Source organism: Globicephala melas, chromosome 7 (assembly GCF_963455315.2).
Source record: "Globicephala melas chromosome 7, mGloMel1.2, whole genome shotgun sequence".
Taxonomy (NCBI): domain Eukaryota; kingdom Metazoa; phylum Chordata; class Mammalia; order Artiodactyla; family Delphinidae; genus Globicephala; species Globicephala melas.
In genome coordinates, this window is record NC_083320.1 from 85507989 (window position 1) to 85521328 (window position 13340).

Below are 13340 nucleotides of genomic sequence, written 5' to 3' on the forward strand. Positions count from 1 at the left end.
CATCTCTGATCCCTGACATCTCACTAATGTGCTGTAGTAGCGGCATTGGCCTTGTTCACTTACTCTGAAATGTCAAGCTCTTTCCTGCTTCAGATGCTGCTGCTTCTTGCTGGTCCTTAAGCTGGTAACACTAACTCATGTCCCCTCCCCACACCTTTGCTTACTTCTTCCCATCCTTCACCTTCTCAGAGAGGCCTTCCCTGATCAGCCTATCTAAAACAAGCCCTCTATTTCAGCATCCTAAATTAATGTATATTAATTACATTGCATATAATTTGTAATTATTTTATTTTATTTTTTTTCTTTTTTCATTATTCTGTGAGTTCCCTGATGACAAGGGCCATATTTGTCTTGTGTACCATTTTTATCTCCAGTACTTAATTTGCTTCCTAGCAGATAGTAGCTGTTGAGTAAATATGGTTGAATGAATGCTTTCATATCTGTGGGTTTGAAAATACAAACAAAATATGGTTGTAATTGACTTTGCTAATTTTGCTTATTTTTTTCAGCTCTCAGCACTACCAGTATCATGTGTCCAGGGATATCGTCTCTTCTGCACAGAGACTGCTTAGAGACATTTAAGGGCCTCAGAATTATGGGATTAAATTAAAGAATTCCTTACACACTTACTCACTTATTCTTATGGGTTGTATTAATCATACTATGATATCAGTCATCATTTGTTATGTAAATTTTGATAACAGAAAATATATTTTTCTGGAATTTCCCCTGTATAAAAATGTTTCTGGAAAAAAAATGTTTCTTAGTTCAGGAAACTTTGTAGAATCTAGCATATGTGTGAGATAATTTTGTAAAATTTCACATGATTATATTTAAGGCTTTTTAGATTTGGCAATAGCCACCCATGAAGAGTGGCCTTTTAATATATGGTGTGGAAGCTATAGGATAAATGAGAGATAAGAATTTGTCCCGAAGACAAATAATTGCAGCTTGGCCGCTGCAATTATTTAAGCATTTTTAATTTTTACTGCTTTTAAGACAGATAGACATTCTTTGTTTTGGTCACAAATACAACTAGTTGCCATTGTTTTATACTGACCTGCTTCTGTATTTATGTTACTTAACTGGTCCATTTGGGCCTTTGTGTTTGTAGCCTCTGGTCTAGACTCTGTCCAAGAATGCATCTTCAGATACTCTTCAATAAAATATATTTAAATGTACATATACATAAAGGAGTTTATAAAAAATATAAATCACTCATGTTGGAAAGAAACAATATACTGTAGTAGGGGAATCAGCAGTTCTAGGTTCTAATCCTAACTCTGCCATCAATTAGTTGTTTGGCCTTGGAAAAGTCATGTTTTTTAACCTTAGAGTCTTATTTTTTTCATCTGTAACTAAAGGTTTTGGTTTCTTCTACTGAGTTCTATGATGTCTTAAACAAGGAATTAAAATCAAGATCAAGATTTAAAGAATTCTAACACAAAAGACAAATTTGTTCTGTCTCTCATTCAACTTTGTTATCAACCACTGCTTCATTTAATACAGAAATTATTTCCTTATCTTGTTTGTGTATCTTCTTGAATATTTACTTTTATTTATAGAGTTAAGAGACTTTTGAGCAATAATTCTTTCCAGTAGTGCTTATATCTTTTAAGTTGTTCTGATATGACTTATTTGTTTGGATCTTCTGTTCCAGCCTCAGAATGTCATGATTATATCTGCCTTTTCAAAGAGAAGGTGCTTGACCTTTGTGTTAGCTATCTGTCTCTATAGGGCATGGAACATAAGACATGTACACTAAATACTGAATATGTTACTATAGACCTCACACAGAAGAGTCAGGACTGCAAAGAGGGTAGCATTCACTAAAGAAGTACAGAGGAGGGAGTTTAATCCTCATTCAGGAAATTCTGAGGTAGACCTCCTGAGAAGATGTTAGAGATTTTAATAGAGGTGAAGTGGAAGAGTGCTGTAGAAGAAGGAAGTGTTGTGAACAAAGGTATTAATGTAGGAAAATTGGGAAATGTTTGGAAATCTCTAAAATCTTGGTTTAGCACAAACATATTCTGAGTTAGGAGGAGTTGTGGGACATCAGGTTGGGAGGATAAGGTGGATTTTGTCTAGTTCATGAACATTCTTGAATTCAAGGTTAAGAATTTAGGGAGCTTTTGCTTTAGGTTATGAGTATCCTTTGATGGCTCTATTACTCAGGACCCTATTAGTTGCACATGATAGACCCCAATTCAAAATCAGTTAAACATAAGGGAAAATGTATTGGCTCATATAACTGAATAACTGAAAGTCCTAGAGGGGTTGACTCCAGGCAAAGCTGGATCCAGTGATTAGGCCTCTTGTTTTCTTGACTCTGCTTTCCTCTGGTTTGGCTCTCTCCAAATGGATCTCTCCCAGAGCTAAGTCTATATCTCACCAGCTTAGTTACCCTATCTGAAAGAGTGTACCACTCTTGGCAGTTGTGGCCAAAGTCCCAGATTGAGTGAAAGCACTTTTTTTTAAAATCTTATGGTCTTTGAACTTATTACTGTGACAAAAGTCATCTAATGTCATGATTGGCCAGTCCAGGGTCACATGGCCACTTTGGGGTCGACCTCATCCAAACCTCGTGAACCGAGTGCAAGAGAGCAAAAGGAAAATTGCACTGCTGTTATTTAAAATTGCACTGCTTTGATTTGAACAATGTTTTGCAGGTAAAACACGGTGAGTATTGCAGTCAAACATGGGAGTGAGGTAAGGAAAACTGCACAGGACAAGTATTACAGCAATACAGGATGGAGACCATGGATGAGGGTAGAGGTGGCCATTGGATTCTTAACATCTCATATAGAAATAGTGAGATTCTGAATGAGAATAATGATAGTAGGAATGGTAGATGGTAAAGGAATTAGCAATATGAATGAAATTTATGTTGTTTGCATTTCACCAGTTATAAAATTTGTCTAGGAGCTGAATTGAAAGTTACCCTTATCCTGTCTATGAAAAAAGAATTTGGTATACAGATTAATTTAGGCAGAAGCAGAGAGATCACAGTTAAATTACTTTAGTAGTTATAATTATTTAAAAAATAGCTATGCCAATTGTAAATCATTCATATTCACTCATTAAATTGGATCAGTGGGTTTACTTTGGCAGCATTTTAAGTTACTCCACATACTTCACTGTAGCAAAACTTCCTTTTCTTTAAAGAATTAATGTAACACTGCCTCTTTTCTCTGTGTAAATAAAATTTATAATATATATTATGTATACATGTATATGTGTGTATATGTACATATTACCCAAATATACACATAATCAATAAGTGATTCATTACTTGGTATTAACTTCTCAAACTTAGCACTCCTCCCTCAGAAAAAGGGAAAAGTCAGGTATTAAGTGCATCTCTAGAGTTCTTATTTTATGCTAGATCCCAAGGTAAAAATTAATGAGTGAAGTTTGTAGTTGCCACTCTACTTAGTATTCAGTTCAGAAAAGCCAGTCTCTTCCTCAGTGGTCTGGACTGGTAAGGCACATGTTTGAAGAACACACACTGTGTACCAGACACAAATGATAAAAGAGTAAATAAGGTAGTGCACTTTAGGAACTGAGTTTCTTCTCTTGGATATAGTTCTATTCCTTTTATTATTTTTTTTCCAGTACTCTTTGCACAATGTTCACTTGAATCAGCCTTTCTAAAGCCATCAGATACTAATATGTTTCTAGGGAAATTCCCCACACTTGGTAACCTGTCTTTCCCTATAGGAATAGAGCTGAAGTACAGGGGATTTTTAGCCCATGGTTTGTTTCAGTGTGTATCCAGTGTTGATACAGATATTTATTTGTATATGAACTGTTTTGGTGATTTTCAGAAAATGAAAGTGGCTAAGAATGTGAACTAGTTTTTGTCACTGTTTTTTTTTGTTTGTTTTTTTTTTGACTCAATCATAAGCTTAAATAAAATTTCATGAAATCCAGTTATATTAAAGGCTTATGTTATTTGTATATTGTGTGTGTCTGTGTGTATGTAGCATTTGTATTGTAGAGTTTCTCATTCAGAGGTAGTGATTCTTAGCTTTCATTTTATAGCATTACTTAGTGTCTTCAATTTTCTCAAAGGAGATTTTTAAAACAGAAAAACATCAACTCGCTCTTATTGAAAAAATACTTTTCTATACCATTTTATAAGAAGATTGCTGCCAGGAATTCAAGTAATAGCACAGTGCCATTATTACAAAGGTTTAGGAATCCTTGACTCTTGCAATTGGTGGAAACGAAGAGATTATGACTCAGGGGCTCATAAAGAGTGATTAGGAGGACTATGCAATCATTTTCATAGTAGTAGTATTTTTATTTTTCTAAGTGTTCAAAAATATTTAATGACATTCATATTTTATTTGCAGTATTTTTTGAAAAATGTAAGAGAAGTAAGAGAAGCAGAGGTTAAGAATCGAGGACTTACTGGCTCTGAAATTGGAGTATTGAGTATTTAGTATGTAAGTAGTTTATGTGAGTAATCTTTTTTTTTTTGTCTGATTTTGGTATTTAGAACTGGGAGTAGAAAAAAGAAGACACACATACATATTCACACAAGAAGGAGAAACAGTGGCGGTTTTAGATTTGAAGTACCTGAAAAACATTCAGGCTTCTGGAAATATGATCTTTATATTTGCCTTCTTTCAATCAGTTTTATTTTAGATAAAATGCTGGCTGATGGTAGTGGTCCACTTGAACACTGTTGAGTTTTCTTTATTTTTTTTTTTCCATGGAAAAAAGCTCCCAGAAAACTTTTGTCCTTTAATATGTTCAACATGCATATGTTTTACATGTATTAACTAGTATTAAAAATGCAGTTTCTAATTAGATGTCTAAATCTGAGAGGAGTTGTGGTGAGCACCAGCCTCTTAGAATTACTGAAAAAGAAAGTTTTGATGAACAGGGTTTTCTTTTTGGCTGTTTCATCCTTCAGCCTGCTCTGGCCCCAGAAACTATTATGTTCTAGGATTTCTAATGCATATTGTCAGTTTTGGTGATAAACCCTTAAGATATTGATTATATCAAAACTTGGAGAATTCAGGGTATTTACATTCTGTTATGACCTGTTCTATATTACAGCAAAAAAGTTAGTATTTCTGTTATTAAGGATTTGGGCTTTAGATGAGCATCAGTAGTTATAAACTTGGTATGTCTTAGGTTTTAGAAAAATTGTAGAAAACCTCTAAAGTAATATTGCAACCTGGTTTTGTTTGGTATTTTTGTTTTACATTTTTAAATGGGGTGGCAGTGACAGGGAAATCCCTTCTCTCCAGATTTGTATGAGTCACCTGAAGGCTTCCTTCTAATAGAGTTTAATGACATGGTGCCATTTGAATCAGTATTTCCACATTTGCAATTTAGAATATTCGGTTTGAACTCATCAGCATTCATTTTCATTTCTGTTTTACTTTTCAATTTGTCATACAGTTTTTTTTTTTTTTCCAGCTGGTAAGCACATCAAACCAAGAATGACTTCTTTTTTCATAGACATGGAGTGTCAGTTGTTCTCTCACTTATTTTGTCTTGCTGACTAATGTGGTATTTGTTCGCAGCTCCAAACCACAGATTAAACACATAGATATTGACTAATCCTGACTTACAAATATTAGCCACACAATGTGAATTCCTTCGATGTTTGGGCATCCCTAATGATGGGTTTTGATTTTCTCTTTGTACCTATTAGACGTATTGTTAGATAGTAGCTGTGAGGGAGCAGGAGAGAGCATTGGACTGGAAGCCAGAGGAGCTGAATTCAAGGCCCAGTTTAGCCACTCAGACTCTAAGGGCAGATCACCATTCTTTTGCATCTTCATCTGCAAAATGGTAAAAAGAAAAAATAATACCCTGCCCATTTATCTTCAGGGTTTGTTATGAGGATCAAATGAGATAATAATGTTCGAAGAATATTTTGTAAACTGAAGAGTAAGATGCTATCGTGAAGTTAGAATTTGTGCTCTTCTTCTATGTAACTCATTTGCTCTGAGATTTTTATTTTTAGGTTATTAATTTCTAGCCTTTAGTTTATCTGTTTTAAAATGTAAATAGAAGAGATGGCATGGAATTAATACTTAAATAAAAAAACAATGTTTAAAGAATATTTGGCCCACAGCTACAATATGCTGCTATGTTTGTTCTTCGGTACATGTGGTTCATAGTGATCAGAAGAAATGATAGTGTGGATGTCATTCACAGATTTTTGGTTTCTGTTTAACTTATTTCAGTTCTGATATCACTTTTGAGTTATAGTTAAACAGCAATAATTATTATTTTATTATTTAATAAATAATTTAATAAATAGTGGGTAGTAATAAGGAATTAGAATAGTGGTCATATTTATATTTCTGTAATTAGAAAAAGTGAATTAATAATTCACAGTTTATTCATTTTCTTCAACTAACATTTGTGTAATGACTCCTATTTTGTAAGGTACTTTCCTAGGTACTTGATTTGAAAGTGTGTAAAAAAAATGCTGTGTTTATGAAAAAAGTAAAATGGAGGGTGGCTAAATTGCATCCTTATCTAGTAAAGACTAAATGAAGTATTAAAGAGAAAAAAAGGTGTACATTTGTCTCATGGATCTGAAGGTTTTGACAACACCTGTTGCTATTTTGTTTTTTAAAGAAAAGCAGCACTTCATACCTATGATAAAATGACTGTAATTTTCTAACACAAAGTAGTTATTTCACATGTACAGTATCATCTCTTTGTTTAAACCCCAAAGAAAAGAATTATGTGAATGTCTGAACATGTAGAAATGTCTCACTTTACTTTTAATGAAAGAATAACAGCTGAAAATCCTAACTGCCAAAAATATTTGTTAAATGGAAATAAATGTTCAAATATATTTTCTTCGAGTTGATACGAATTTTAGTAAACATACCAAGTTTCTTTTCTTGTTCACAATAGAAATGGCCGTTTCAGGTCAGCTGTGTCACTGGCCACCACATTAGTGCAGATTATTTAGCTGGAATATATCTTTTAAACTTGTTATAAATGTGCTTGAAAGCTTTTTATTAGTAGGTAAAATTTTTGAAGAGACCTTATGTATATTAGTTTTGCTTTTTTTTTTTGTCTGTAGAAATAGGCTTTCTTTATTTCTTTCAAAAACCTCTGAATACACTTCTACCTTTGCTAATTGGGGCTGAAGATAAAATATACTTCAGGTGAATTGGAGAAATACATTTGCCCAGCTTGTTGCAGAGAGAGACCTAACCTGCTCATTTGATTTCCTTCCTTTTTTTAGACATTCTATTTAGGTTATTTCTTATACCTGTAAAGAGTTAAGCAAAGCTAAACACTCTTAACTACTCAAATCCTGCTCCCCACCTACCCCCTTCCAGACCATTCTAAATCTTCTTTCATCCATTTCTTTTGCCTTTCACCTTCAGTATTTTACAGAGCAGCTCATTAAGTAACAAACAATTCTGAATGGCTATTAATAATGTTTTACTTTTTGTCACTGCTAAGCAGTGTTACCTGTTCAGTTACACTTGGACAGAATTAATAATAGCGAGGAAGTGGTCATTCTGTGAGTGGATCAGTGGATGAGAGGAAAAACAAAAAAATTTGTAAAGTAACAGATAATTAACTCATGGAGTTTTGAGCAGCTGAAATTCAAAAGCAAATGTGTTAGGGTTATTTTGGTGTCTTATGATATTTAATATTGCCCATTTCTTGAAGTTTTATAAGCAAAGGTCATCATAAATTTGCGCAGGAAATATTTTATTATTATTTCTAAGTTCCCTGAGGGCAGAGGCTTTGTCTTTTTTCACAACTATTCCCAAGGTCTAATTCTCTTAGTGTTCAGTAAATATTTGTTGGATGAATGAATAAATAATACTAAGAAATATCAATAAAATTCATAAGATATATAATCTTTGCTATGTGCAATATTCCAGTTGTATTTATTTACTGATAAGAGATACATAGAAAAACAATGCTAGCTGGATTTGTAGCGTATAAGACATTATTTAGCAGTTGCTTTACATGCTTTGCAAGGTTATACATCCTATTTTCTTTTTCTTCTTTCTTCCTTGCTCTACCCATTATACTGCCCTGCATGTAGTAGCTGCTCAATAGTTTTTTAAATGTTTTATGAGTACAGTACTTTACTTTAGTTGAAATACTTCATGCTTGTTATATAATTACCTGTTTAGTACAGTGGAGAAGGTGGCTGTTTTAGTGGTTTTCACTTTTCTCTTTTGGATTCTTTTTCAAGTAGCAAAAGATGTAGCTGTAATGAGTTTGAAGCACATGAGGCAGAACTTAAAATGATAAATAGAAGCTATAAAATGGAAATACTGAGACTTTCCTTTTACCAGGATACAGTGGCAATATGCAGAAAATGGTTACTCGTATTTAGTTTATTAGCAGGAAAACTTAAGTTGGGGGGAATACAAATGCAATGTGGAAAAAAGGTTTCATTAGACATGAACTTCCTATAAGCTGTTAAAACCCAGGACCTTTTTGGAAGTGTACAGATTATGATGACAGAAGAGAACAGTGGAGGAACAATACTGATTTTTAATCCCTGGAGGTTTACCTGTTGACTTGGCAGTGATGCCAGTTTACATGGTTTACTTTCTAGAAATAGTTTATCACTGTTTTTTTCAGTTAGTATTGCTTGACCTTTGTAGCCCTTTTGAGCATTTTCAGCCATTCCATAGAAGGCTACCCTCCTAACTCTTCCTCTTTGTATTTTAATTATTTACCATATTCCTTCCACATCACTAAAAACTTTACTTTTATCATTGTCTAGTTTTTGGAAGTGTCAATTTGACCATCCTCTTGTCCATTGCTCTCTAGTAAATGTCTTTCTTGTCAAAGAAAACCCTGAATATCTTTCAATTCAGTTCAATATGCAGTTGACCCTTAACAACTCGGGGTTACCCCCTGCAACTTGAAAATCTGAGATAACTTTACAGTTGGCCCTCCATATCTGCAATTCCACATCCAAGGATTCAGCTAACCGAGGATCGAGTGTTACTTATTTTTGTACATATTTATTGAAAAATAATTCACTTATAAGCGGGCCCATGCAGTTCAAACTCGTGTTGTTCAACAGTCAACTGAAAAAAAAAAAAGAAAAAAGAAAAAAAGAGTCAACTGTACTATATTTCTGTGTTTTCTGCCTTTTATAATCATCTATTTATCACTTAACTGGAGTAAATTAGGATTGTTATCAATGGCATTCTCAGTGGCAAATTTAATATTTTTTTCCCCCTACTTCTCTCAGCCCTTTCTTGCTTTTGATTCCTTTAACCACTCTCTCCTTCTTGGCATTAATTTTGACCTCAGCTTGAGGGGCAGAAACCTTGACATCTTTTAGGTTACTCTGATTAGTTATTATTTCGTAGCCTGATGTCATTTCTGCTTTCCACTACTTTTAAATTATAGTACTGTCCTATGTCTGTTGTAAACCTTTTGTTTGACTGCCAGTTATTTTTCCAACAAACAAATTCTTACTTGTATCGTTAAGGAATGATTGCCTGGTCCTTTCCTTGTGATGATACTATCCATCTTAAGTATACTCTCCATTTTAGTCAAGATAATTTGCTTACTATAGGCACATTGCATTTCCTATATTTGATTTGAATGAGTGGCCACATTATGGAAAAATTTAAACATATACAAAAGTAGAGGGAATAGATAATGAACCTATTTACCCTTTAACAATTATAAATAAACGGACAAGCTGGTTCTGTCTGAACTCCGCCTAGCTCTTTCCCACTCCATATATATATATATATATATTTTTTTTTTTTGGCTGAGCTGCACAGCATGTGGGATCTTAGTTCCCTGACCAGGGATCAAACCCATGTCCCCTGCATTGGAAGCACAGAGTCGTAACCACTCGGACTGCCAGGGAAGTCTCCCACTCCACATTTTATTGAAGCAAATTCCAGACATTCCATTTTAGGCCTACATATTTCATTGTGTATCTCTAAATGATAAAATCTCTTAAAAATAAAACATCACTGTAGGGTGATACCATTATCACCCTAATAAATCCTAAGTAATTACTCAGTATCATTAAATATTTCTTAACCTTAAAATACTATATTTACTGCAAAACAGGACCCTCTTATGTGATAAAGAGGAGAGAAAGCAATTTCCCAGGGCCCAGAGCATGCTCAGGGTGCTATGTACTAAATGGCTGCCCAGTAGAAGCTTCCTTTTGCCCAGAGAGCTGAAGTCTGGTGCTTCTTATTTGAGAAATGATTAGTTGGTGTTGATTTAGTGGCTCACTTAGTATCTTTAATGCTTTGTACTTGCTTAACTTTTTATTCCTACATCTTATAGGTTGCATTGCAGTGTATAAATAGTGCCCTCTGGAGTTGTGAGAACAAAGCCTGCACTGCCATGCGGGGGCAGCCCTGTCTGTAGAGGGGCACTGGGCATCAACATTTATATTTAAATATCCTGCAAGTCTTTCTAAAGTGCAACCGGGGTTGGGAATGCTGGTCTAAAATATACTGTCTGGGCTTAGTATAAATAGTAGTATTATCTATTATACTTTATCTTCACCAGTTCAAGATTTTAAGTATAAATATAACTCAGTAATTCTCTTAGCTTTGTTTCACTTGCTGGGTATTTCCTTTCTTTTTGTTTTGTTACTTTTAAGGGATAATTATAGTAGTATGAAGCATTCTGTCCACATAAAAGCTTATTGAAGAGGTTAAATGTTCTTGCTAATTAAAGAAAACACTAATTGGACAGATTGTTGTTTTGTATTAGTAATTTTAATTATTTTTTAATCAGAGCACAAAATTTTTTTTTAGGAATGCTGCTGTTTTACACTTTTTTTTACACTCAATCACTACTTGAGCGATTTAAATAGTCAGATAATTTTTTTTTTTGAATAGTTGATTTTGTTTGGTCTGTAGTTGGGACAGAGACAGGATGTAATAATTCTTGCAGTGTTATAAAGTTTATAACCCTCAGTCCATATCCATACCTTACGTACCCCTAAATCATCTACGTTTCTATCTCTGTGTGTACATATATGTATAATTATGACATTTACCATTTACAGAAGTATTCAGCATAATGTCATTAATTTTCTTTTCACTCTTGTGTGGTAGATTAATATGTATGTCAAATCTTACTTTCTAGGAAAGGAAACTGACATGTTCAGAAGTCAAATGATTTGTCTGTTTTCAAAAATCAAAGTAGTAAATTAGAGTTGGTTATGATAGTAGCCTGTAGTTTATCCTGTTCAAAAGCACTACTTTTCAATGTCATGAAAGCTTAAATTTTTTAAAAATATTAGGTGTTACTAGTCCTTTGGTTTCACTAAAATAACATATTTCTTGGAATTCTTTTAATAACTTTTTTTATTTGCCTGGCTATCTCTTATTGTACTGATGTGACCAACTATATTAATTTCTTAAGGTTTCTGTAACAACAGAATTTATTCTGTCACAGTTGTTAAGGCTAGAAGTCCAAAATCAGTGTTGGCAAGACTTGCTTCCTCTGAAAGGTCTAGGGAAGAATCCTTTCTTGCCTCTGCCTAGCTTCTGGTGGCTCCCTGCAATCTTGGGCATTTCTTGGCTTGTAGGTGCATCACTCCAATCTTTGCCTCTGTTGTCACATGACCTTCTTCCCTGTGTATATCTCTTTGTGTCCCTTCCCCTTTTTATAAGGACAGAAGTCATTGGCTGTAGAGCCCGTACTAATCTAGTATGACCTCATCTTAACTTGAATACCAGGGGTTAGGACTTGAATATCTTTTTGGACAACACAGTTCAACCCACTACACCAGCATCCTTGAATTCACTATGTCATATGGTGCCTGTTACAGTCTAGGCTTTTAGTAAATTTTTGTTAAATAAAGGACTGCCTGGTACCATCATGTACATATAATAAGCCATAATATAGTCATTCATTCTGGAACCATTGAAGTAAGAAATTATATGGTCCATTCCCTCCGTAAGAAAGTGTGATGTATTATCTTCAGTTTGTTGGTAAAAGCAACAAAAAAGTTTCAGTGACTTAACTATAATCACATAGGTATTTGTCCACGGGGTACTATGGACAAAATGTTAATTATTTGCCTCCCGTTATAGAGTCTTTTGTGATACTACTTTTTTTCTTACTAATTAGTGTTTTTAGGTATTAACTCCTGACATTGAGATAATATGACAGATATTAACATAGTTAAGACTTTAAAGCTCTTCTAATCAAACTGCTGTCATTTAACAGCTGAGGAAACAGAGGTCTGGAAAGGTTAAGTGAGCTGTCGAAAACAAGGGGTAGGTGATGACATTTCTGGGTGGGTCCTGAGTGTTTAGTATTGAATTCTATAATGTAAACCTAATGTGGCAAATTTGATAGCACCTAGAGAACTATCAATGAAAATAGTCCTCTGTTTTCATTGATAGTCCTGTTACTGATGAAAATCAGTAACAGGCTGGAAAATAAATACTGCAAGAATTGGAAATAATTTAGAGGCAAAGGTAAGGGATGATTTAATGAATCAGTAATGTTCTCTTGCTACTGAAGGCAAATGGAGAAAAACAGGCTCAAACAAGAGATGCAGATTCAGGTTTGTTTTCCAGCTGGAAAGTCTGACAGTGGGATTGTTAAGAATTGTCGTGGGGCATTTGAAGAGGAATGAACTCTGCCCTCCTCATTCAAAACAAAATGAAAACAAAACCCACGCAGATCCACTTACTAGTTTGGTCTTACCTGGAAACTTCATTTTTTTCCAGATCCACTTGTTTTCATACTTTGCTTCTTGACTCAGTCCACTTCAGTGCTTCCTCTTCAGAATGCAACTTTAAATTTATTTTACAAGGAGAGACTTCTACCCACTACCATCACAATCTCTGAAATCCTTGGACCTATGGCTCGTCAGTGCCTGGTTTTTATATCTGTTCCCTATGAAACAGAACATGATGTAAATGGTGTTTCTTAAATCTCCGATCTTCAGATTACAACATAATATTCATACATCAAACTTCTTATAGATGCATCAAGGTTTTGTTTCTTCAGTAGGATCCTTGATGCCGTCTAACAGCTGAGGGTAGAAGGAATAATTCAGCACTCCTCCCAGCTTTATTGATTCATCCTCTTCTGGGTTTTGGCATGGCTTAGGGCAGTTGATGGATTTTCTAGCTGTGAATGAGCATCCTGTCTCAACTGATCTGAATATCCTGTTGAATAGGTTCTCTGACTGACTTTTCTCCTTTATTGGTTGCTCTGGCAAAATTATGCTGCCTACCTGCAACTTGTATATAACTATATGTTCTTTTCCACCAACATCTTTCTTTTGTCTACAGTCTTCTCTTTTGACAAATATAAGGAATTATAAGCTCATAGGTTTTTGTTTTACTTTATTTTAAATA

General features: G+C 34.3%; 1 protein-coding gene across 23 annotated transcripts in view; it reads left to right on the forward strand.

Moving 5' to 3' along the window:
* The window catches only part of GTDC1 (glycosyltransferase like domain containing 1), a 492727-nt gene that overhangs the window by 115840 nt on the left and 363547 nt on the right, over positions 1–13340 (forward strand). The window contains exon 2 of one of the 23 annotated variants that reach the window (XM_070046005.1): positions 4359–4451. The exons of the other annotated variants lie outside the window; for them this stretch is intronic. Coding sequence (XP_069902106.1) covers positions 4450–4451 — 2 coding nt within the window. The 5' untranslated portion in view covers positions 4359–4449. The remainder of the gene's footprint in view (positions 1–4358; positions 4452–13340) is intronic. 23 annotated transcript variants of the gene reach the window in all.